At 44.4% G+C, this 25,370-nt stretch overlaps 1 protein-coding gene across 1 annotated transcript in view; it reads left to right on the forward strand.

Annotated features, from left to right (window-relative positions):
• CORIN (corin, serine peptidase) overlaps nt 1-25,370 on the forward strand; it is a 1,855,778-nt gene that overhangs the window by 1,826,889 nt on the left and 3,519 nt on the right. Inside the window, exon 21 of the mRNA XM_086962682.1 lies at nt 1,513-1,646. Coding sequence (XP_086818808.1) covers nt 1,513-1,646 — 134 coding nt within the window. The remainder of the gene's footprint in view (nt 1-1,512; nt 1,647-25,370) is intronic.

A 25,370-nucleotide genomic window follows, 5' to 3' on the forward strand; every position in this document is an offset into this window, starting at 1 on the left:
TTGCATTTGTCATCTAGTGCTTTGAGAACCTTACATCAGTGGTCTCTCGGACTTAGTCTTCCTTGGAATCACATAGCCTCATGTGTTCACATCCGGTGCCTCAGAGCCCAGTTTGTGTCTGTGAGCCTTTTCCGCCCCTCAAAGGCATGCTGGGGTATGTCCAAGAATAGGAGTAGGTATCCTCTCCCTACTGTACGCCAGTGCTTTCTACGCTAAAGCGGTGTCACAATTATGAAATAAGTTTGGTCTCTACAGATGTATGTCATTGAAAAGGCAGAAGCATGACCTCATTGGTGGCATTTCCTGGAAGAGTCGGCTGAATGGCTTTGTAGCTTCTATGGATTTTTTCTGAACACTTTGGGTCTCATTTATGAGACATGACGCATTGCTGCGTAAAAGCAGCGATGCGTTACTTCTCAGTGCGCCCTCCTTGCGACACCAATGATGCGCCATATTTACAATATGACGCATCATATCGCATGGAAGGACAGAAATGTCAGTATAACTGACGTATCTGTAAGCACAAAAAGTGGCGCATTGCTGGAGTTGTGTCGGAAGCCTGACGCAACTCCAGCAATGTTCCTTTCGATGGGGCAAGCCCCATGTGAAAGGGCCTGCGTCACCCATACGCCTGCCATGAGGCAGGCGTAATGTTTTGACGCATTGGCATCCTAGAAGTGGTGCAGCGAAATATCATAGATTTAGCTGCACCGCTCCTACGACCCTGTCTTGCGGGGGTACGCCCACCCTGCATACATTATACCTGGCGCAGGTATAATGTAGCGCAGGGGTTTCCGAAGTGACGCATCTACCTAGATGTGTCACTTCATAAATATGGCGCAACATGGCGCATTTTTTATGCCACTGGTGTGTCACAAAAAGTGATGCACCGGTGGCGCAAAAGTGACACAGGGGCTCTTAAATGAGCCCCCCTGAACTTACCATTCCTTGATTATAAATGTTCTTTTTGCACAAAGAAGTAATCCTAGTATGGCGACTGCATACCTTAAAGGTTTGAAGGCGGTAATAAACAAAAACTTGCTGCCTACATGAACACCTGTGGCCCATGTTGCAATGCCACTTCTACACAGCAGCACTTTTTGCTACCAGACACCAATGCGCCTCTCTACTCGCTTACTTACCAGTGGCCTCCGTATTCTTCCGTTCGCCAGTGCGGACAGTAGCAGTCCCTGGGCATATGACACTAACGCCACCAGTGCAGTGCACCACCAACACTGCAATGAACCGAGCGCTGCGATAATTGAATGACATTTTCCACTGGTCAGTCAGAGTAAAAGCAGTTCTGCACCCGTTAGGCACGTAGATATCTGTGTAGTATTGCGCCGGCACCAGTGCATTCGATACAATACATCCCCTTGCCTTTATTCAAATGTCACTTAGCACATGTTACTGTATTGTTTTATGAAGTAGTTTGTGTTTCCTTGGTTCACTGTCCTATAACTGCTCGTTTGAGAGATGCACGTGATGACGTGTGCCCTTGTTTCGTTGCAGTGCCCTTTAAGCTTCAGGAAGGAGAAGTCCGAATTATCTCTCTCGACCAATGCCAGTCCTACTTCGACCTGAAAACCATCACATCCAGAATGCTGTGCGCGGGCTACGAGTCCGGAACAGTGGACTCCTGCATGGTAAGGGGGTATTTTTGAATTCCAGTGAAAACCCTGAGTGAAAGGGTCCCGTTGGCACTGCAGCTATCTTACAGGACCTGGACTCGGGAAAGAAACAGCGAGTTGCTAATATCGAAAGGTGTCATGCTGTTCACTCCCAGCCTCATAATGCATCTAATATTAAAATACACTAGTTTTGGTTGGTATTACACTTTTTAGGACCCATAGGGCCACTGTACCGATGGCGAATAATGCCCACCTAAGCCTCATCCACAGTTCCCTTCACTATCCCTAATATTTCTTATCCCTTCGGCTAGTGCAAGGCTGGGTTCAACCCTGCTGGAAATTTTAAGATTAACAATCGCTTAGGTGGGTTGGGTATACCAGACAAATTTAGAAATGTTGTAGAATTTATCCAGGATTCTCTAAGAAGAGTGGTAGACTTCCTAGTGGCCAGGTATTTCAGATCTCTAATTCTAGAGCCCAAAGCACACCTCTCCTTGAATTCTCTTTTTGAAATCTGTAATGGGGCACCCAATCTAAAATCCTGTATGTTAAAATATTGTGCACATTTTTATAATCAATCTCTCACTCACTCACTCACTCACTCAGACATATTTCCTCGTCGCACAGCAAAGACACATGTGTTCAACAGTTTGTTAGATTTGGGGGTCTCTGGTTGGCACAGGTAGGTACCTGTGACAAATAGGGACCCTTGCGTCTAGTCAGGGTAAGGGGGTACATTCCTAAAATAACCCCTGCTCACCCCCTTGGTAGCTTGGCACGAGCAGACCGGCTTATCTCGGAGGCAGTGTGCAAAGCATTTGTAAACACATACAGTAATCAAGTGACAAAACTACAGATGGACACCACACAAGTTGTATATTAAAAATAAGTATTCTTTATAAAGATTTAACACAAGACCACAAACGACAAAAATCCACAATACTGTACTTAAAATGGTAGTTTTAGCTTAGTTCTCTTAGGTCTTAAAATGCGACACTTTGAGTCAATGTACCTTAAGATGCGACACGCAGGGCAACGAAAGTGTGGCAAGATGGAAATGCGGCAAAGATCCGGTGCAAAGAAATAAAGATGTCAAGATCTTCCTGATGCGTCACACTTCTTCGATGTTGCGAGAAGTCTCGGCTCGATGCATCAGCTGCAGCGGCGACACCCTTGTTCAGTGATGCGACGACAGCGGTTTTGGAGGCGCACTCTTCTCCGACAATGCGAGACGCTTCCGCTCGATGCGACAACCAGCCGCGGTCGGCAGTAGGAGTTCCTGCAGGGCGGTGGCGTGGGGAGGGGGAGGGGCTCGGTGGGGGCTAGTAATGTATGGATCATGTAGTTTAACAGGTGAGGAAACATATAAATAAATAAAACACATTTCGTTGCGCGCACTGCATCGCATTTGGTGATGCAGTGCACGCACTGAAGTTCGTTTTATTTATTTATGTTTACTTACCTGTTAAACTCCGTAATCCATACATTACTACCCCCCACTCTGCCCCTCCCCCTCCTCACGTCACCGCCCTGCAGGAACTCCTACTGCCGACCACGACTGGCTACAACTGCAGCGGTGACACCCTTGGTCAGTGATGCGACGGCAGCAGCTCCGACGTCAGCACGCTTCTACGTGGATGCGAGGCGCTTCTTGTGATGCACTGCAATGCAACAGCTACAGCGGTAACATCCTTACTCAGTGATGCAGCGACTGCGACATCGACACGCTTCTTCCTCGTTGCGAGACGCTTCTCTTGATGCGGTGCAATGCGTCAGCTACAGCGGCGACATCCACGATGTAATGGCTGCGACGGCGACACGCTTCTTCACGGTTGCGGGACGTTTCTTGAGATGCGGTGCAATGCGTCAGCTACAGCGGCGACATCCTCGATGCGATGGCAGCGGCTGCGACGGCGCCACCCTTCTCCCTCTTGAGTCATGCTTCCAGCTCCTTGCGACAAGTAGTCCCTCAGAAGGCCCAAAACAGCAGCAGGCACTTCCAAAGAACTCTGGGGAGTTGGGGGTTGAAGTCTGTTATCCCTGAGACTTCAGCAGGAGCCAAGCTCTTCTCTCAAGCCATTGGAGATCCTTCACAAGTAGAAATAAAGCACACAAAGTTCCTTTCTTTGGCAGTCAGGCAACCACTGCAGACCAATCCCCCAAGTAGCACTTCAGCTTAGGGATAGTCTCTCCTCAGTTTCTTCAGGTTCTTCTCCTCAGCAAAGGTTTCTTCTTGTTGTCCAAAAGTGATCTAATTTCTTGGGATCAGGGTCCCAATACTTATACCCCAAAATCCTATGTCCTCTGAGGGCAGAGGGGCCTTTGCCTAGTCCAAACCAGTTCTGGTCAGTCCTGAAGCACGTCTCCTTTTTTCCTTTCACAGTGCAGGGCAGAGACATCAGATGCCCCATAGGAGGTGGAGCCAGCATTGTGAAGGGAAGGCACAGCCCTGAAGCACTCTGTTGACATGACTCCTTCTCTCCTTTCACAGTGCATGGCAGTGACATCAGATGCACCACAGGAGGTGGAGCCAGCATTGTGGAGGGAAGGCACAGCCCTATTCAGGTCCCAGGTGCAACTCCTCCCTCCCATCTAGATGCAGATCTCTCTGTTCACCACTGGGCTGACTCACCCTGTCTCCTGGAATCCCCCAGCCCTGTCACTCAAACTCCAGACAAGGAATACACAACCTAGTAGAGGCAGGCTTGGATAGTTAGACAAGAAAATACCTACTTTCTAAAAGTGGTATTTTCAAACACAGAATGTTACAACCAACTTCACTAAAAGATGTATTTCATCATTCTGAGTTCAGGCATACTAAACTCGAATTTCTACCTAGTTCCCTGAGTCAGTTAGTATTATAAAATGGAATAATCAAACTGCCCATTCTGGCCTATGGGGAATAGGTAGCCTTGCAATAGTGAAAAACGAAAATGACTGTAATTCACTATTAGAACATGCCACACACATCAGGGCTTGTCCTACCTTATACTTACAATGCACCCTGCCCTTGGGCCTACCATAGGTGTGTCTGACATTAAGAAAGGGGAAGGTTTAGGGACTGGCAAGTGGGTTCACGTGCCTAGTCAACATGGCAGTACCAGACTGCACACAGGCTCTGCAATGGCAGACCTGAGACAAACTTTTACAGGCTGCTTCTGTGGGTGGCACAATCAGTGCTGCAAGCCCACTAGCAGCATTTGGTTTACAAGGCCTGGGCACACTCAGTGCACTGTACTAGGGGCTGACAAGTAAACCAAACCAGCCAATTATGAAATCACTAATCCATACAACAATTTACAATAGGGAAAGCATATGCACTTTAGCACTGATCAGCAGTGGTAAAGTGCCCAGAGTCATAAAACCAACAAAAACAGGTCAGACAAAATACAGGAGGAAGGCAAAAAGTACAGGGATGACCCTGCAAAATGGGCCAAGTCCAACACAGTTGCTAGCTATTTCGGCCAGAAACTTGTGCTTTGGAAAAATGCAATGGAGTTCAACGTTGTTTCCAGTATTACTGCTTCACAATCATAATTCTGAGGGACAGTTCGGAAAGTTTTTTGAGGCAAGCAAACAGGCTCGTACTGCGGCCAACAGACAGTTTGAACGAAGGTACCTTGTGTTTGTGTCAGACACAGCAGTTACACATGTTTGCAGCCTGGCTATGAAGAAAAGGTGGCTTGACTCTAAAGGATGTTGAGGGCTAATCCAGTCCTATTTGGCCTAACAGTGCCATATGAGCCTACAGAAATAGTTTCTGCAAGGCTTTCACAGACCAAATACAGCTAAGATACAATTAAAACAGAATACATGCTCTCTTGCATTCCACTCAGCGTCGGAATACTCATTGGAGTAGCTGCCTGATTTAAAAATCTTGCTATTCTATTTATACCTTCCAAAACCCCCAAACGTATCTGGAACCCCAGGCATACAATCTCGGCCCCATATAGCAGTAGTGAGGAGAACCATTGCTCTGTGCTTTGTGAACACAGGTTTGATTGAAGGGGCCTCAATGTCTCTTTGAGATTTCTTAATCCCACCTCCTGTAAAAAAACACCCAAGTATTTAAATTATCTAGGTGCAGCTTCCATTGCAGCTTACTATTAAACATTTTACTCCAATATTTATAGGTCAAAGCATTTTTAACAAACATTTCTCCAATGTCCTCCCAAAAGACTTACGTTTGTAACTATTAAAAACTTAGTTTTTTTATTATTAATATTTTCTTGTTCTAACAGTACTTATGAAAGGCATTTTTTTTCTTTGTAACCTTATCTGCATTAAATCCTATATGACTAAGGGCCTGACAATCCCGGTCAAACTGACCGTTCAACCGCCATATTCGTGGGTCCTTTACTACTGCAGAGACCAGGAAGTTTGCCCCCGCCGTATTACAATGCAGCCGCTGCTACTGCTGTGGTTGCAGCTATGGCAGAGCACATACCCCTGAATATGTTGCTGCAAACACGTACATAGCTCATATGAATTGTCCATACATGCCTGACATGTGAGGATATGGCGTATGCCCCCATACCTCTTTGCTGGAGTGTGGCAGAATGTGCACTGTCCAGTCAATGGGAATACATGCCACAGAAGGACTTACCTGGTTTCTGGCACCCACAGGATTGTTGTCATTGGGGTTCAGCTTCCGAGGTGTAAGGTGGACCTGGAGGAAAGGATACTCTGTGCAGACTACTGGAGAGAAGTGAATTGGGGTGAGTATGCACCCCAAATCCTTCGCTTCCGACGACTCGAGGCAGCTGGTCAGAACGCCATGGTTGGGTCATCAGAAACCCAAATCGTAATTTGGACGGCAGTCGGAGCCCCTGTACAGCTCTATGGATGCAGTTTGTCTACAACCGCCATCTCGGTGGTTGGAGAAAAGCTGTCGGAGTCGGCGGTCCTTAACCGCATCGCTGCTGCGGTGATTTTTGCGCTGTGCGGCTTTTTTCTCAAAACCGTTTTACATGACGAGCTCAGCTCGTCATCAGCACACGCCACCCGTGGCTGATGACGAGCTGAGCTCGTCATCAGCATCGAAGGGGTTAAGCAGTCAGTCAGAGTACACAATGCATGCATCGAAATCCGGCGGTCAGATCCACCACCTCCCAAGAGACATTTGGTGGTCTGACCGCCCCCAACAGGACCTCAGATGGCGGCCCGACTGGCTTCGTCATCAGCCCTGAAATCTTCTGCATATAGTAGTTAGGGTGTATGTTGCCCCCATCCTTGGAGAGAATGAATGAGTAGTCTATAAAGTTGGAGGTAAGTCTGCAAGGTACAGTGCAAATAATGTTGGGGCCAGAACACAACCCTGCCTTAAATTGTATTTGAGTAAAACGTTATTTGAAAGTGATCCAGCACCACCATGGCCGAATCCGATAGTGTTGCTTTTGTAGTACTGCCAAGCAACTAGTTTCAAATTCTCCCTATTTTACATACCTTTTTGGGCCATTGCCCATAGACTAAACCATAGTCCATCGTCAAGTGCCCTTCTTGAAAGCTGCCTCGTTCAGTGAGAACTAGATGATGCTACTCCATATCTTTCAAGTTTTCTAGTATAGCTTTCTAATAGATGTTCACCCCTTCATCCAGAAGACTAATAAGGCAGTAATTTTTGGGACGGAAAGGGTCATTTCTTCTCAGAATTGGCCTTAAAATGCACTTTACCAATTATCATGAAGTGCACCCGAGATGATAACGGGTTTACAAGCAATGCTGAAGAACTTAGACCACCACTCCATATTGGTCTTTATACTAATTGCCTGAAGGTTGTCCGGGCCAGCTTCCCTTAAGAGATTGAGCTATCTTTTTATAACCTTTTCTGATAAATACGACAGTAGTTCCTCGTCTGGGTTGTGCCTTTGCCTACTAGAGTTCTTATTTATGTTGAATATATATTTGACAGATAACTGACCCAGTCTTCCTCCGGTGCTATCGATTTAAGGGCGTTATCATTGTATGTTCCCCCCTTCGCACCTTGGGGCAGATTTATGTTAACTGGCGCATCCCGAGGGATGCGCCAGTTAACATGCGCCACAGTGCGCCACATCTACACCACCCATGGTGCGCCGCATTTATGATGCGGCGCCCCATGGGGCAAAAACGGCACAGATGCGTGACGCATCTGTGCCGGAAATGTGGCGCATTGCTAGAGTTGCGTCGCAAGCGCGACGCAGCTCCAGCAATGCTCTGGGGGGGCCTATTCTTTCAATGCTGCCTCAAGCCTTACGCCTGCTTCAAGCAGGCGCAGGGTTTTGACGCAGCATTGCCCTGAAAGTGACTGAGTGAAATCTCATAGATTTCACTCAGCCACTTTCAGGAGGCGTTCCTGCGCAGGAACGCCCCCCCTGCGCAGGAACGCCTCCTCATGGCGCAGTGCTGTACAACGTGACGCATCTCCTAGATGCGTCACATTGTAAATAGGGCGCAGGGATGCGCCACGTTTCCGTGCTGTTGCGTCACGGAACGGCGGCGTAAACGTGGCGCAAACCCTTCATAAATCTGCCCCTTGGTATCCTTCGTGCCTAACACGGCCAGCATTTCCTCCCCATTTGGTTTATACAGGAGCTTCTGATTTCTTTTAAATAAATCAGCATATTCTGCCATAGTTTCTCTAAAGATTTTATCCAGGGCAGTGTTGCTTGCTCATTAGCCCCTAATTCACTGTTCGAGGCATATGGGCTGCAGATGGTACATTATGAATAGATCGCCATCTGGTGTTGGGCTCGGATGATTGCACTTTGTTTTTCTCTTGGAGAGTCTTTTGTATCTTGGTGACTCCTCCCTTGGTTGGTAGTGCGCATGGGCATCGGCTCCATCCTTAGATTGTTTTTTTCCGCCATCGGGTTCGGATGAGGATCGAGACGCTCCAGGTCAACTTCAGAAGAAAGTGATTTATCGGCGCGTATTCCCTTTCCAATTCGACGGTATTGTTATCGAACGCGTTCATTTCCATTCCAACGGTTGCAAATTCAAAATCGAAGAGAAAAACTTGGATCTACGTCGAAGAACAGGAGGCCTTTCTCGACGCAGTCAAGCCAGGAGTCCATGGAAAGGACTCCATTCAAAAAATGTCCAACGTGTGGTGCTAAGTTCCCACACAAGGACCTACACGAGGTGTGCAACCTCTGTCTATCGCCTGAACACGAATCCAGGGACTGCGAAGCCTGCGCAGCATTCTCCTCCAAGCTAACGATTAGAAATCGTCGAGCTCGAAGACACGAGGTTTCCAGAATGCAGGCGGAGGCGATCCCGGAGCTGTTCGGAGACGAGCAAATCGAGGAAGAAGAGGACCAGTCGGGGTCAGAAGGGGACCAGTCGGAGGTCGAAGAACTCATCGAGCAACAAACCGTGAGTGACGACGTCCCCTTACCGAAAAACCGACCCCGTGCGGTAACGACCCCGCCCTCGGGCCCGGTCAAACCGCAGAAAAAAGTTTCCGACGCCCCGCCCTCGGGCCCGGCAACGAAACCGAAACTGAAACCGAAACACTCGGACTCCCACCATGTCGGATCCGAGAAAAGGGCGACATCGACTTCGGCACCGAGGCTACAAACAAGGGAAAGCTCGGTATCGAAACATTCCATGTCGAAACATAAATATGATTTATCGCCCAAAAGACACTCGATACCCAGAAAGTCGGAATCGAGCAGACATTTGGTGTCGAAAACAACAAGATCTGACGATCGAAAACAAAAGCACCTCTCGGAACCAGGATCTTCGGTACCGATTCAGGAGCAACAGACAGATCCCAAACAAAAGATCTTGTTTATTGATCCACAAACTGGGAAAGTGGTCACGAAGAAGAGAAAGAGTGAATAGTCAGAAGATAAACCTCTTCCTTCAAAAAAGAGAACAATGGGGACAAATATAACTCCTCCTGCTTCTCCTCGACCTAGAGTCACACCCTCTTCTCCTATTCCTCACAATAGGCCAAATATTCCTACACCTTCCACACCAAGACCAGCTACACCTCAGTCAGATGTAGACAGTGATCTAGGGGAGGGAGAACCTCAAGGGGATGACGAAACTATCCCAGATGAGGAGGACCCATGGGAAAATTATGATGTAGGGTCAGATGAGGACAATGACCCAGAGCTATATCCCTCAAAGCCTTCACCACCTGATGATAACACAGGTTTTGTGCAGCTCATTAATAGGGCAGCAAAATATCACAAACTAGATATGCATACAGAACCCCAAATAGAGGATTTCTTGTTAGAGACTCTACCTAATGCACAGAGAACATCAGGTACTCTTCCTATGTTAAAGGGTCTTCTCAGTCACACAGAGGAAATATTCGAAAACCCAGTGAGAGCCAGGGTGTTAAACCCAAGAATTGATAAAAAATACAAAGCGGCTCCAAAGGACCCAATATTTATTAAAGGGCATGTACCTCTAGACTCGCTGGTGGTCTCAAACGCTCGTAAAAGAGCAAATTCATTATCTACAGGAGAGGCTCCTCCACCAGATAAAGAGTCAAAGTTAATAGATGCATCAGGCAAAAGAGTAGCATCACAGGCAGCGAATAGCTGGTGTATAGCCAATACACAAGCACTACTCGCACGTTACGACAGGGCACATTATGATGAGTTAGAAAAACTTCTCACACATCTCCCAAAAGAACATCAGAAAAAGGCAGATCAATTAATACAGGAAGGTAAAATAATAACCAATACTTCCATTAAATGTGCACTAGACGCAGCAGACACTGCAGCAAGATCTATTAACACCAGTGTCATGCTAAGAAGGCATGCATGGCTTAGAATCTCAGGATTCAAACAAGAAGTACAAACAGCCCTACTGAACAAACCATTTGACCAGAAGACACTGTTTGGCTCAAGCACAGACGAGACCTTAGAAAAAATGAAGAAAGATACAGAAACGGCTAAGTCAATGGGAGCATTGCAACAGCCAACACACAGAGGTTCCTTTCGTAGATCCACCTATAGAGGGGGCTCAAAGAATACAGGAACGAATCAGCAATCCACCTCTTTCACACCAACATCACCCAGAGGTAATTCAAGAGGCAGTTACAGAGGTAACAACAATAAGGGTAGAGGCCGCGGAAATAATAACAACCGCAACGCCTCAACACCAAAACAGTGACTTCATAGAACTCCCCCCAGACCACATAACACCGGTCGGGGGACGTCTATCACAGTTCCTACCTGTCTGGGAAAACATCACATCAGACAAGTGGGTGAGACAAATTATCCAACATGGTTATTGCCTAGAACTCACAGCTACCCCACCAAACATCCCCCCCAAACAGCTTCCAATGAGTCAAGATCATCTGACATTGTTAAGAGAAGAAGTTCTAGCACTTCTACAAAAGCATGCAATAGAGAAGGTCCCAAAGGATCAACAAGGAACAGGAGTATACTCTCTATACTTCCTGATCCCCAAAAAGGACGGGTCCCTAAGACCAATATTAGACCTCAGACCTCTCAATGCTTACATAAATTCGGAGCATTTCCACATGGTCACGCTCCAACAAGTACTCCCTTTACTGAAGAAAGGGGACTTTCTTTCTACACTGGATCTAAAAGACGCTTACTTTCACATCCCAATTCACAAAGCCCACAGGAAATACCTAAGGTTTGTGTTAGAAGGACAACACTATCAGTTCAAAGTCCTTCCGTTCGGTGTCACAACAGCACCAAGAGTTTTCACAAAATGCCTAGCTGTGGTGGCAGCACACCTAAGAAGACAACAAATACATGTCTTCCCATACTTGGACGACTGGCTAATAAAGGCCAAGTCAAAAGAAGAATGTCTTCACAACACACAGAAGACAATTCAATTGCTGCACCACCTAGGGTTTACGGTGAACTACAAAAAATCACACCTGCAACCAAACCAGATTCAGCAATACCTGGGGGCTACAGTAGACACAGAAAAGGCAATAGCATACCCCAATCCAATCAGAGTACAGACAATGGTCGGGTTAATACAAAGATTTCAACCACAACACTCACTACCAGCACGAGTGTTTATGCAACTATTAGGCATGATGTCCTCCTGCATACTGCTAATACCACATGCCAGACTACAAATGCGCCCAATACAAGAGTGTCTAGCGACACAGTGGAATCTGGCTCAAGGTCAGATTACAGATCTGGTGTTGGTAGACGACCGGACGTATCGCTCTCTGAAGTGGTGGAACACAGAAAACATTTCCAAGGGACGGTCGTTCCTAGAGCCAATTCCACAAGTGATAATAACAGCGGACGCATCGCTCTCCGGATGGGGAGCGCACATGGACAGATACACAGTGCAGGGGAAGTGGAGTGTGCAGCAAAAGAAACTGCACATCAACTACCTAGAACTATTAGCAATATTTCTAGCACTAAAAGCTTTCCAAATGCAAATAACAAGCAAAGCAGTCCTGATCAGAACAGACAACATGACTGCAATGTATTATATTCAAAAACAGGGGGGGACACACTCTCTCCAACTGTCCAGACTAGCACAGGACATATGGAGATGGGCCATTCCTCAAAAGATCTACCTGTTAGCGGAACACCTACCAGGAGTTCAAAATCAGATAGCAGACATCCTAAGCAGACAGTCAGAACAAGTACACGAATGGGAGCTGCACGACCAAATACTGCAGCCATTCTTCCAAAAATGGGGGCAACCAGAGATAGATCTGTTTGCCAATCATCAGAACGCAAAATGCAAAAACTTCGCATCCAGGTACCCACACCACCGGTCCCAGGGCAATGCACTGTGGATAAATTGGTCCAACAAATTTTCTTACGCATTCCCTCCTCTACCACTAATTCCGTTACTGGTTCGGAAACTGCAGCAACACTCAATGACAATGATACTAGTGGCACCCACGTGGGCAAGACAGCCGTGGTTCACCACGCTGCTACAACTCTCACAAGTACCACATCAAAAGCTAAGATTATTACCCATGCATCTTACACAGAACCATGGAGAAATAATGCACCCAGATCCCAAACAACTGAACCTAGCGATCTGGCTCCTGAAGTCATAGAGTTTGGGTATTTAGATTTACCACCAGAATGCATGGAAATCATTAAACAAGCAAGACGTCCTACCACCAGAGCATGCTATGCAGCAAAATGGAAGAGGTTTGCTATACACTGTAACAGTAAGCACATCAACCCTCTGGACGCATCCACTAAACAAATCATTTGCTACTTACTACACTTACAGCAATGTAACCTAGCATATACCTCTATCAGAGTTCATCTCGCAGCCATAGCGGCGTACCTACAAAACAGGCAACATCTTTCACTGTTTAAAGTACCAGCAATTAAAGCTTTCATGGAAGGACTCAAAAGAGTCATTCCACCAAGAAGACCACCTTCCCCAGTCTGGAATCTCAACATAGTGCTTACCAGACTAATGGGGCCACCCTTTGAACCTATGCATAGGTGTGAAATACAATTCCTCACATGGAAGGTGACCTTCCTCATAGCTATCACGTCACTTAGAAGAGTAAGTGAACTGCAGGCTTTTACGATTCAAGAACCATTTATGCAGCTACACCAAAATAAAGTGGTTCTTAGAACAAACCCAAAATTCTTACCGAAGGTTATTTCAGCATTCCACATCAATCAGTCAGTGGAATTACCGGTTTTCTTTCCAAAACCACAAACAGTAGCAGAAAGAGCCCTACATACATTGGATGTTAGAAGGGCCATATTGTACTATATAGAAAGAACACAAACTTTCAGAAAGACAAAACAGCTATTTGTTGCGTTTTCTCCTACACATAAAGGCAATCCCATCTCCAAAGCGGGCATTGCCAGATGGATTGTAAAATGCATTCAAATATGCTATTTAAAGGCAAAGAGAACATTAACTGTTCCTCCTAGAGCTCACTCTACACGTAAACTAGGAGCATCTATGGCATTTTTGGGAAACATTCCACTAGATGACATATGTAAAGCAGCTACCTGGGTTACACCGCACACCTTCACAAAACACTATTGTGTAGATGTGCACACAACACAACAAGCTAGAGTGGGACAAGCAGTATTAAAGACATTGTTTCAGACAGTTGCAACAGACACGGGCGACCACCGCTAGGGAGAGAACTGCTGTATAGTCTATTCATAATGTACCATCTGCAGCCCATATGCCTCGAACGGAATATGCTACTTACCAGTATGCATCTGTTCTTGGCATAGAGGGCTGCAGAGTGGTACATGCCCTCCCAGCCTCCCCGGAAACCTGTGTCTGTTCCAACATTATCTTATTTAGATACACTTACATGGGCACTCTTATCTGTATTCTACTATACTACTCCATCTAACCCTACTATGGCAAAACAATCTAAGGATGGAGCCGATGCCCATGCGCACTACCAACCAAGGGAGGAGTCACCAAGATACAAAAGACTCTCCAAGAGAAAAACAAAGTGCAATCATCCGAGCCCAACACCAGATGGCGATCTATTCATAATGTACCACTCTGCAGCCCTCTATGCCAAGAACAGATGCATACTGGTAAGTAGCATATTCCTTATAACAGTCTCCGTTTTCATTTCAAGTCCTGACATTGGGAGCTGAATCACCCACAACCATTAAGGCCTTTTGTATTCGCATGAATCCCCTTTATCAAATTAAATGGCACTGTCGAACTCTCAACTGCTCTTCGTATCATCCGAGAATACAACTTTATTGTCCCCTGATGAATTAAGTCATCACTATTCAGTTCTATGGACAGCGGGAACAGAGCTAATACTGCCATCTATGCTTCATACATGCGAATTACCCTATGTTTGGGGAAACTAATTTGCAGCAGTAGTATTTGTTCCTTTTCCCTCAATTAAAAGTTTACTCCCATGGTTAACAACAAATGATCGTTACCCTGTATTTTCCTTGAGGTGAAGTTTGTTTTGTTGGCTAGTTGGGCGCCATATGACCCTAAAGGCAAACATCCCCCCTCTACAGTTAGGAGATTTTGCATTTCCCGTGCAGTTTTCATATTGGCCAAGCTTGTGGATTTGGCTGGTAGCATATTGCATACATTTCTTATACAATCCTATCCGCCCGTTTTAGGTTTAAGCACGTAATGAAATCTCCCAAGATAAACACAGGATTTTTTCAATACAGAGCACCAAAATTATTTAGATCAAGACCAAACAAGTTTACCTATTCTAAATTGTAAAGCTACTCTCCTAATGCAACATAGATGTTCACAATTATCCTCTCTATTTTTGCAGTTTTTATACAATGTTATTAAGTAGGTATATACCAATTCACATGAATTTCTTTATTACTCAATTCCTTTCCCAGGCCGGGGTGACTGGCGTTTAAATCTGGGGATCACGGTTCGATCCCCGGGGCCGGCGGCAGATTAGCCCAGGCACCATGTGACTCTGGGCAATAGCTTGCTTAATCTTCCCGACGGCCCCCAGCGCCTAGAGACCCTTATGGGTGATGGTTCGCGCTTTACAAATGTGGATTATTATTATTCCAATATAATAATCCTTCAAATGGGCTTCCTGGTCCCTTATTACATGCTTCTGAACTCATTTGAAGAAATCCCGACATGCTTCTGTTCTGATTTGAAAAAATCCTTCAAATACCAATATTTTCCCAGTTAGCCTCGTTTTCCGAAGACAAAATATTGCATTATCTTCTAAAGTACTCTAATTGTTGACAGTCTTTTAAATCCATGCACATTCGAGGAGAAATCAACCAGGCTTTCTGGAGAATACATATTCTAATATATTTAACTCCTTAAGCCTTAAAGGAACGCAATGTTTTCTAGGATTCACAATTATTTATAGCCAATTCAATGGCAACTTCATGGAAAAGAGCAGCAGGGGCGGATGGTGACTTTTGAAAGTGGCGAGGCGTAAAAGTGGCTGTGGATGGAGTGGCTGCGGCACCGATCCCAACACTTCATTTCATAATCTTACCTGCATGAGAGATGGTGACGTCACTGGTGTGAGTTTTAAAGAGATTTTTGGGGGGCAAGATCAAGTACCCGATGACATCAGACCAGTGCTCCTGGCCTAATGCCACAAAAAGGTTGCAGGGGGCAGAACTGGGCACCCCCATGACAGTGGGCCCTAGTGGTATTGCACCAGGGAAACGTAGGCCCAAGGATCCGAGCATCACAGCCTGGAATGAAGCATTGGGCCTCTAATAGAAGGAAGGCTGCAATTCCAAGACGTACTGTTAAAAAAGCTATAGTGCTGCTACCCACGCCACATAAAGATAAACAAACTATGCACTCGCAATTTTATTTGTTTTGCCGTGACTGAGAATCGTATTCCTGCTAACTTAAGAAGGATGCACCAAACCAAACAGCAGACCATTACTCCCAACTTATGTATGACTTGCTCCCAAATTTTCAGGATTGAGACAATCAAGGAAAATAAACTTTGTGGTTAACGCCCTATATTCCTATTTCAGATAATGAACTGTTTTTTTTTCATATTCAAATGGAAAGGTTGCCTGTAGTCAATGTATAAAATAAAATGCTACCTGGCTATACAGGCTTGCTTATTAATAATATGTTGAAGTCAATACCGTCAGGCATCCAGTCAAATGCTTTGAAGAAATAACAGGTATTATTTCTACCTTAATTAGTAGTTTACACCAAATTTGACCGGGTTTTTAATGATCATTTCAATGTTTCTACAGTGTTTTCTCAATTAACTTGATGGATGCAGGCAACGTTCTCTGGTACTGGCCGTACACGTCTCACTACATGTAACACTGCATGTTTTTATGACGCACGTCAATATGACGTGTTACAAGCCGCCTTACAGAACTAAAGACTCGCATCCCGATTCATGCACACGATGTCAGGAACTCTGCAACTTATATTCATGTAATCATTATCGCATACATAGTGAGTCAGAAAAAGAAGAGAAAGTGAATCACGGTTGCTTGTGTGTACAGATAGATTGTAAACGTCCTACCGTGGGAAGCAGCAGCTCCTACATCTCGGGGGCCGGCGTAGTCCTGTAGCTCCATAACATGGGGGGAGGGAAACGTAACTTTACCTTGGCTGCAGGCGGCTTTCTTTTTCCAGCTTGATGGTGTCCGTTGCGCGCCATTAAGTGACGTACACATGCAGATAAAAATCCTGGTGTCATCTCGATAGAACTGCACTCAAAACACACGCCCCCAGTTTATATTATTAACCAATGAACAAGTCAAGTGCGAAGCAAAAGGAGAGAGTGCTGCAATAGTTGCCACCCACTGCGCTGTGTTACTGTCGACCAGCCCCACCCCTTCCCCATATTGTGAATGAGCCTCTGCTGAGCGCGCCCTGGGCTACGTCAGAAGCGCCCCATCTGCAGCCTATTCACTGCTGCTTGGTTCAGCCACTCCCCTTAGGCTGATGTCACTCTCCTCTCTTGTGCCTCGAGGGCGAGGAATTATCTTCGCCCAGTTAAGCACATGCGTAGGAGGACTCTCTTGTCCGAGAGTCCGACGTTACCTCACCAAAAAAAAATATGGTATTGGAGCAGTGAGCATTTAAAGCGGTTCCAATGCCATGGTGTTAATTAATTTTCTCCCTTTGTTTTGTCTCTGCTCTGAAGCTGGGAGGGCAACGCCCCCTTTGCCCATTAATACCAGCCGCCACTGAATTTGACCGGGTTATCAATGATCATTTCAATGTTTCTACAGTGTTTTCTCAATTAACTTGATGGATGCAGGCAACGTTCTCTGGTACTGGCCGTACACGTCTCACTACATGTAACACTGCATGCTTTTATGACCCACGTCAATATTACGTGTTACAAGCCGCCTTACAGAACTAAAGACTCGCATCCCGATTCATGCACACGGTGTCAGGAACTCTGCAACTTATATTCATATAATCATTATCGCATACATAGTGAGTCAGAAAAAGAAGAGAAAGTGAATCACGGCTGCTTGTGGGTAGATAGATTGTAAACGTCCTACCGAGGGAAGCAGCAGCTCCTACATCTCGGGGGCCGGCGTAGTCCTGTAGCTCCATAACATGGGGGGAGGGAATCGTAACTTTACCTTGGCTGCAGGCGGCTTTCTTTTTCCAGCTTGATGGTGTCCGTCGCGCGCCATTAAGTGACGTACACATGCAGATAAAAATCCTGGTGTCATCTCGATAGAACTGCACTCAAAACACACGCCCCCAGTTTATATTATTATCCAATGAACAAGTCAAGTGCAAAGCAAAAGGAGAGAGTGCTGCAATAGTTGCCACCCACTGTGCTGTGTTACTGTCGGTCAGCCCCACTCCTTCCCCATATTGTGAATGAGGCTCTGCTGAGCGCGCCTTGGGCTACGTCAGAAGTACCCCATCTGCAGCCTATTCACTGCTGCTTGGTTCAGCCACTCCCCTTAGGCTGATGTCACTGTCCTCGCTTGTGCCTCGAGAGCGAGGAATTATCTTTGCCCAGTTAAGCACATGCGTAGGAGGAATCTCTTGTCCGAGAGTCCGACGTCACCTCACAAACAAAAAAAAGATATGGTAGTGGAGCAGTGAGCATTTAAAGCTGCTCCAATGCCATGGTGTTAATTAATTTTCTCCCTTTGTTTTGTCTCCGCTCTGAAGCTGGGAGGGCAATGCCTTCGCCCATTAATACCAGCCGCCACTGATGAGCAGCGACCTTTCTAGAGTTCTGTAAAAGGAGAATCTTCCTAACTTATTCAATTTGGACTCCAAAGCCGAACAAGCCTTCCGTGAACTAAAAGACGCTTTTACCCAGGTCCCTATTTTTGTGACATCCTGACCCTACCTAGAAGTTCATAATTGAAATGAATGATCGAGCGGTGCGAGCCATTGCTTTTCAGGAACAAGATGGTGACAAATTGAAGCATCCAGTATACTACTTATCACATGTTCTGACCGGCTGCAAAGGAAAATACTCACTGTGCCGACTGAACGTACCATTGAATAGGTTATAAGTAACCTTTTGAGATCCGGACTGCCTATCGTAATCTGCAATCCTGGTGGGCATATTTTTTTCAATCAATATTATTTCACTTCTAACCTATATTCCAGGTTCCAAGAATTCTCTAGCAGATGTTCTTCACGTAGATACCCCGATAATACTCTCACTTAAGGACAACCTGTCATTCAACTTCAATGAGTTATCTTGATTACTCATTCTTTTTAAAAAAAAAAAAAGTACAAAGGCAACATTCTCAAGTGAGCACAGATGATTTAAAAAAAAATCTAAGTGTAACACAGATTCAGTGGGATCAATCCACTTCCATGGTTGACCTATATGATGTTTTTCAGATGTGTCATGACTCCCCAGTGGCTGGACGCAGGAGAGTTATGACTACATTGGAACGAGTCGTTCAGTCCTTCTATTGGCCCTTTGTACGAGAATGCAAAAAACAGTATATCACCTAACATCTAATCTGTGCTCAAAGAAAGGCTCTCCACATGAATCCTATGAGAAGTTACACATTTTGGCTGTTCCTCCGGAACCTTGGCATACGATCTCAACTGATTTTATTTATTTAAATGGCTCAAGACAATCTGCTTAAACCTCGGCACAAGAGCACGACAAACAGCGCTGGTTATCCTGAAAACAGATACAAGTGAAGATGTAGTAATAGCAATGGTGAAGATCCTGAGTTGTACAAAAGGGGGTGGTGATGGACGGAGCACCCAGTCAACAGATCTGAGTTTAATCCATCACCGTTCTTCAGCCCACTCTGCCAGCCCAGTTCAGACATGGCCATATGCAAATCAGTCTGACCCTGTGCCTCATGGGAACAGTCCAGCCGGAACTGCCAAGCCATGCCTTCCCCTGGACCGGAATCAAGCTTGATTGTGGTCCAGGGAAGGCATGGCTTGGCAGTTCGAGCCGGACTGTTCCCATGAGGCACAGGGTCAGACTGATTTGCATATGGCCATGTATGAACTGGTATGGCAGTGTGAGCTAAAGAACGGTGATGGATTAAACCCAGATCCGTTAACTGGGTGTGAGTTTTTGATTGGTTCAGATGCTCCGTCCATCACCACCCCCTTTTGTATTGCTTTGTTCGCCATAAATTGGCAGGGTATGCTCAGACGTGAGTCCATTGCTCACTTTGCCACTGGATTCAAGCAAGCCTGGCTGAAGACGGCTTGAAATGCCAGAAACCGGTCCTAGGAAGCTTGTTTCCGGTCCAGGGACGGCCTGGCTTGGCAGTTCGGGCTGGACTGTTCCTATTAGGCACAGGGTCAGACTGATTTGCATATGGCCATGTCTGAACTGGGGTGGCAGAGAGGGCTAAAGAACGGTGATGGATTAAACCCAGATCTTTTGACTGGGTGTGAGTGTTTGATTGATTCAGATGCTCTGTCCATCACCACTCTCTATCGTACCGCTTTGTTCGCCATACGTTGGCAGGGTATGCTCAGACGTGAGTCCCTTGCTCACTTTGCCACTGGATTCAAGCAAGCCTAGCTGAAGACGGCTGAAATGCCAGAAACCGGTCCTAGGAAGCTTGTTTCCGGTCCAGGGAAGGCATGGCTTGGCAGTTCGGGCTGGAGTGTTCCCATGAGGCACAGGGTCTGACTGATTTGCATATGGCCATTTCTGAACTGGGGTGGCAGAGTGGGCTAAAGAACGGTGATGGATTAAACCCAGATCTTTTGACTGGGTGTGAGTGTTTGATTGGTTCAGATGCTCCGTCCATCACCACCCCCTTTTGTACCGCGAAGTTCCTGAGTTGTACATGGGCCTTCAGAAGAATTAGTCTGGAGGTTACAGCAGCCACCACTCCGCAATAATTAGCTGTAAAATATATATATAGTGTGGTGACTCCTGTGTGTATTGTATCTCTATGAATAATGTATTTCCTATTCTGGTGTTTCTTAAATTTTAAATTCTATGGATATAATAATCCTAGTGATTACTTGTTTAACATCGCTTAATGATATTAACTTTTATATTGAATCGTATGTTTTTAACGAAAAATTCTCTTTTTAATGGTATATTTTTATAAGGAATCCTAATTTTTAATGGCATTTGAGGACATTGCATGTACTGGATTTGTGTCTTTTATGATATAAAAATATCGAGTAAAGACTTATTTGAATTTATTTTATTTTATTTTTTGCCTAACCTCCATCAGAGGTATATCAAGTGATAAATAATGACAAGAGTTGCATCCTTCTCAAAGATGCATGACTTTACTCCTTTAAAAAAATTAATATCATCCTCAATCATAGCTCAAATAGTTCTGCAAGACTTTTTTTAGGGTTACAAAGGTTACCTCAAACCATAATTTATTATCCTGGTCCCCAATTCATCTTACGATTTTGAAGAGCCTTTTGTAAAATTCTTCATATTGATTTAGCCTCATCATCTAGCGCTGGGATGCTTCCGGGTTACTATGCGCTCTACAAAACCCACATTCATTCATTCATTCTTTCATTCATTCATTCATTCATTCATTCATTCATTCATTCATTCATTCATTCATCCCGATATCATCCTAAGAACAATGGCCACACCAAGCTACCTAACAAATGATTCAAACAATATTTACGGTGTTACCACACCTCTACCCAATGGTCTTCATATCTGGCACTGGTTAAATAGTCTTGCTACTCCAGTAGCAGTGAAACATTATTATTGTTGTCAAGCAGTTCATCCAAGTGTATTTACAGCTGCAATCCAGCAAACATATCTGGTACCTGCTGAGCACACGGGGCAAATCATCTACAAGCCTTAAGACAAAAGACACAAGGGAACCCATTAAGTGCTAAAAGGAAGATAAAGCAGCATGTAGATCTTCAGCATGCTCCATCTCCTCAGTATTAGCCTGGAGATAAGTTCTGGTTAGCTTCGCAATTTCTTCCATCCTACTTCAGTTAAAACAAGCGCATACCCTGCTTTTATGGGCCCATGAGAATCGCACAGTGTATCAATCTAGTCAATTTAACACTTTATCTACCTGCGCCCTGTAACATTAATCAAGTTTTTTACAATTCTCAACTAAAGCATTACCAGTTAGATCGTTATCAGAGATGATTTAACATGCCACTACCAATCTTGATTAACAATGTTGCAGAATTCAAAATTTAGAACACATGTGATCCCTAAGATTTGCATAGAAGTGTGCTGTTTTTGATTAATTGAAAGAGATATCCTCCAAGTGAACAATCTTTGGAATACACCTCAACAGTTGATGCACCATTGTTGGTCCGATTAATTTTCAGACAATTTCCAAACAAGGCAGAAGCTCTTGAAGGGGGATACTCTGTCCTGCCGGGCAACACTTTCAGCAGCAGCATAAGAAATAACCAGTGTGTAAGCGCATTGTTCCTAGCTGGCTGGCAGCACAGTGTCTTCCTCGCAGCTACTAATTTACCTGGGAGCTCTATGCTGTTACTGGTGGCCTGTACATACTCCTTTGTGCCAGTATCAAGGCTTTCTGAGAGTGCTGCTTGGATTCTTGCTTGAAATCTTCCCCAAATAGCAGTCATGTCGTCTCTGCTTCTCTGAATATCAACACTTGCAGTAAGGCTAGGAAGTCACCACCTCCTGCCCTATTCAAGATGGAGTGATAGTTTGGAGTTTTCTACCCGCCTTTTCCCAATCTAAGATGGAAGCCACCAGGATTCTACATAGCTTCCTCTTTGTAGCCTTAAAAGCAGTATGAAGGGAACTTCTTTGCACCACAACACTTTTGAAGTTTCTCTTCATTGCATTTATCGCCTCTTAGCTTACTTTGTTCCAGGTCTGCTTTCCAGCTTTTCCATATGTCAAGCTCATAAGGATGCCTTCCTGGTATATTTCCATTCTTGTGAAGGAGGTTTCTTCTCTTTCTTGGAGGCACTTGTTGTCCAGTAATTTCCTGACATATGATGACATTGTAGCTACTAGAAAGAGTTGCCCCTTCTTCTGGCAGACCCACTTAGAGAAGAAGTCTAGTCTGAAGCGTCCAGCCCTTGATAGATTGTCTGTGAAAGTTGAGTAATAACCACACTCACGATGTGTTTCAATGAAGCAGATGCTAATACTCCAATATCAAATGAGCTGTTGGTCTTTGTTAATTACCCAGGATTAACATAACCAAATGACTAGTATCATCTAGTGCTATCTCTGCATATATAATAGCGGCTCAAGGCTAAAGTTACTTCACTGTCTTATCTTTCTGCCAGTTTTGGACAGGTAAGACTCAGTTGTCAGACATAACAGGAAACATCTGGATGGAATATTACGAGATTTGGCACAATACTATACCTTACTTTGAACCAGTGAACGTCTATAAAAATGAAGGGTTTACTCAAGTTGTGCATCTACAATATATTTTAACATTTGGTTTTGTTTAGGCACCTGGTTATCACAAGAGATATGGAAATGTGTGTCTGGGGAATCACAAATTCCTTTTGTTCAATTAAGCAAATAGATCTCTGCGTAATACAATAACGGGATTTAAATCCTGCATAAAGGAATTTGGGAATCTACATAGTCCAAACAAGTGCACATCACACAAATGAAGGGCATTGCGTACATAGGACACACATTTATATCTCGAAAATGACCGTAAGGTAAAACAATGGCAATTACTTCATAGAGCATCCTCATCACCCTCTCAGAACTGTTATATCTATCACGAACATTTAGCATCACAATGTCCATCCAGCCCTCTCTATAGCACCCAAATTCATCCCACCCTCCTTCAGTCCACAATCTGCCACTCTCTCATCAGCACCTAGGGGTACCTCATCCTTCTCAAAGCACCCATGCATTTATAGTCCCTTACCATCCTGACGTCTTATCTTCTTTCATCATCGTGATGGAACATCCTTCAACATGTGATGCCTTCTTCATCCTATAGATACATATTTTCCCTCCTCCCATCACATAGCAAATTGCTATCCGTTCATTCGTTTTCAGACCCGTGAAGTAGCAGATGCTCCACCTCAAGTGTTAACAAGCATTTGCAATGCAATAGGTCTCGCATTTGCAAGCGTTAGAGTTATTGACATAAAAATGCTTTTTCGTACGTGTTTTGGTTTCAAGTGCAGTGGTCTTTGGGCGCTTATAAGTATTTAGCGATGCAGTATCTTTTCCTTTGCCGCTAGGGATTGAATAGCTTTACAATTACTATTTAGTGGGTCATGCAGTATGATTCAGGAATACATGCTTGCCCCGACTACATCTTTAGATTACTTTGCAAAGTTAAATCGTGTCCATTGGTATCAGCTGGCATTTTATTATAAACTCAGGACTTCCGTTATCGTTTTTTAATGCATATATATACTCCAAATTTAAAAAATGCATAAGCAACAATTGAAGTTTGTGGTAAGACAAAAAAGACCAACAAAACAGTGCACACAGAGGCCAGAGACAATTTTACATTAAGGAGCTAAGGACAATATGCATGAACACATTTTACCATAGACACAGAATAGGCAAAACCCTTTGATGCATCTGGCCGTAAATTCTTTCTTTCAATGAGATAAAAAATGAAAGAAACAATCGTGCAGGGCTCATGTTCTCCTAAAGTTATTTTTAACTAGGCAAATCAAAATCACACCAGGATGCTAGTCTATGTGCAAACATTTTGGACCAGCCCAACAATGAAAAGCGTCTCTAGCAATGTAGATTATCTTGAGTAAAGCAAACTGCCCAGGATTAAATGCAGGACATATACGCAGTTTATAGTAGTGTGATGTATTGGTCCAAGGTTAAGTACTCATTAAATAACGGATTTGCAAATAGTACAGTGTGCATCCAAGGGTTTTTTAATAATGGCAATCTTTTTATTTTTTTTAAAGGCTGACCTTTTAGGATCTAAGGCAGTGAGTCACCTGGTTTCCAGACAAGAGCATTAGTGTGCACGAACATAACGCACATTAAAAATGTATTTGATTAAGAAAAAAATGAAATATAAAATTCGCGCAAAACTGTTGAAGTGAAACAGGCAAGTAGAAAGTGAATGGAAATGGTGTGTTGATTTTATATATGAAGTAGACCATCCTACAACTTTTTGTTTAATTAGGAACAAAAAGCCTGTGCAAAGAACCTCAAAAGGAGTCTCCTGCAGCCTATTTTCGAACATTAGAGCCTATCTCTTACCAGTAAATGTAATTGCATTTATATAGCGCTTACTACCCTTGATAAGGCATCAAATCGCTTTTTGGGCGTGTAGCACGCTTCTCCGAAACCCAAAGAGGATTAGTGGTGAATTAGTATAGGGAGATATGAAATTAATTTGAGCATTGTACATGTTAGTCTAAAAAATGTGGTGCTCATAGCTGTAGAATGAGGTTTGGGATGAGTAAAAGGGAGGTTAAGGAACTGTTGAATGACAGTAGACACACGATTGCTGATATGGCTAAACACAGCACAATGCATACAATGTGGAGCACTGTTCAGAACCTGAAGGATTCTGCAATCTGGCCTCATAGGCTGTACCATAATTGCAATTACATCAGGACTAATTTATATAGCCCCAAGAATCTGTCGAGATGCAAAAGTGTTTAAGAATGGAATGGTATTTATGTTTCCAAACAGAATACAAAACCCCAGAATCACATCTGCTGATTAATAACAAGCATCAGTAAAGCCATTAGTGCTCCCTTTGGGACCCTTTAGATTTACATATGCTTTTAGCCAATCAGCATAGCATTGTGAATGCTGTGCTGTATGGTTAGAGAATTGAAAATAAAAAAAAAATTCATGATCCGTCCGCGTCATTTTGATGGTGTACAAACAATGTGCGAGGAGATCAAAGCCTTCTGATTCATTTTTGCCTTGCTTGTCCTTGAAGTAGCAAAATGCTG

Source organism: Lissotriton vulgaris, chromosome 3_1 (assembly GCF_964263255.1).
Source record: "Lissotriton vulgaris chromosome 3_1, aLisVul1.2, whole genome shotgun sequence".
In the NCBI taxonomy this organism is placed as follows: domain Eukaryota; kingdom Metazoa; phylum Chordata; class Amphibia; order Caudata; family Salamandridae; genus Lissotriton; species Lissotriton vulgaris.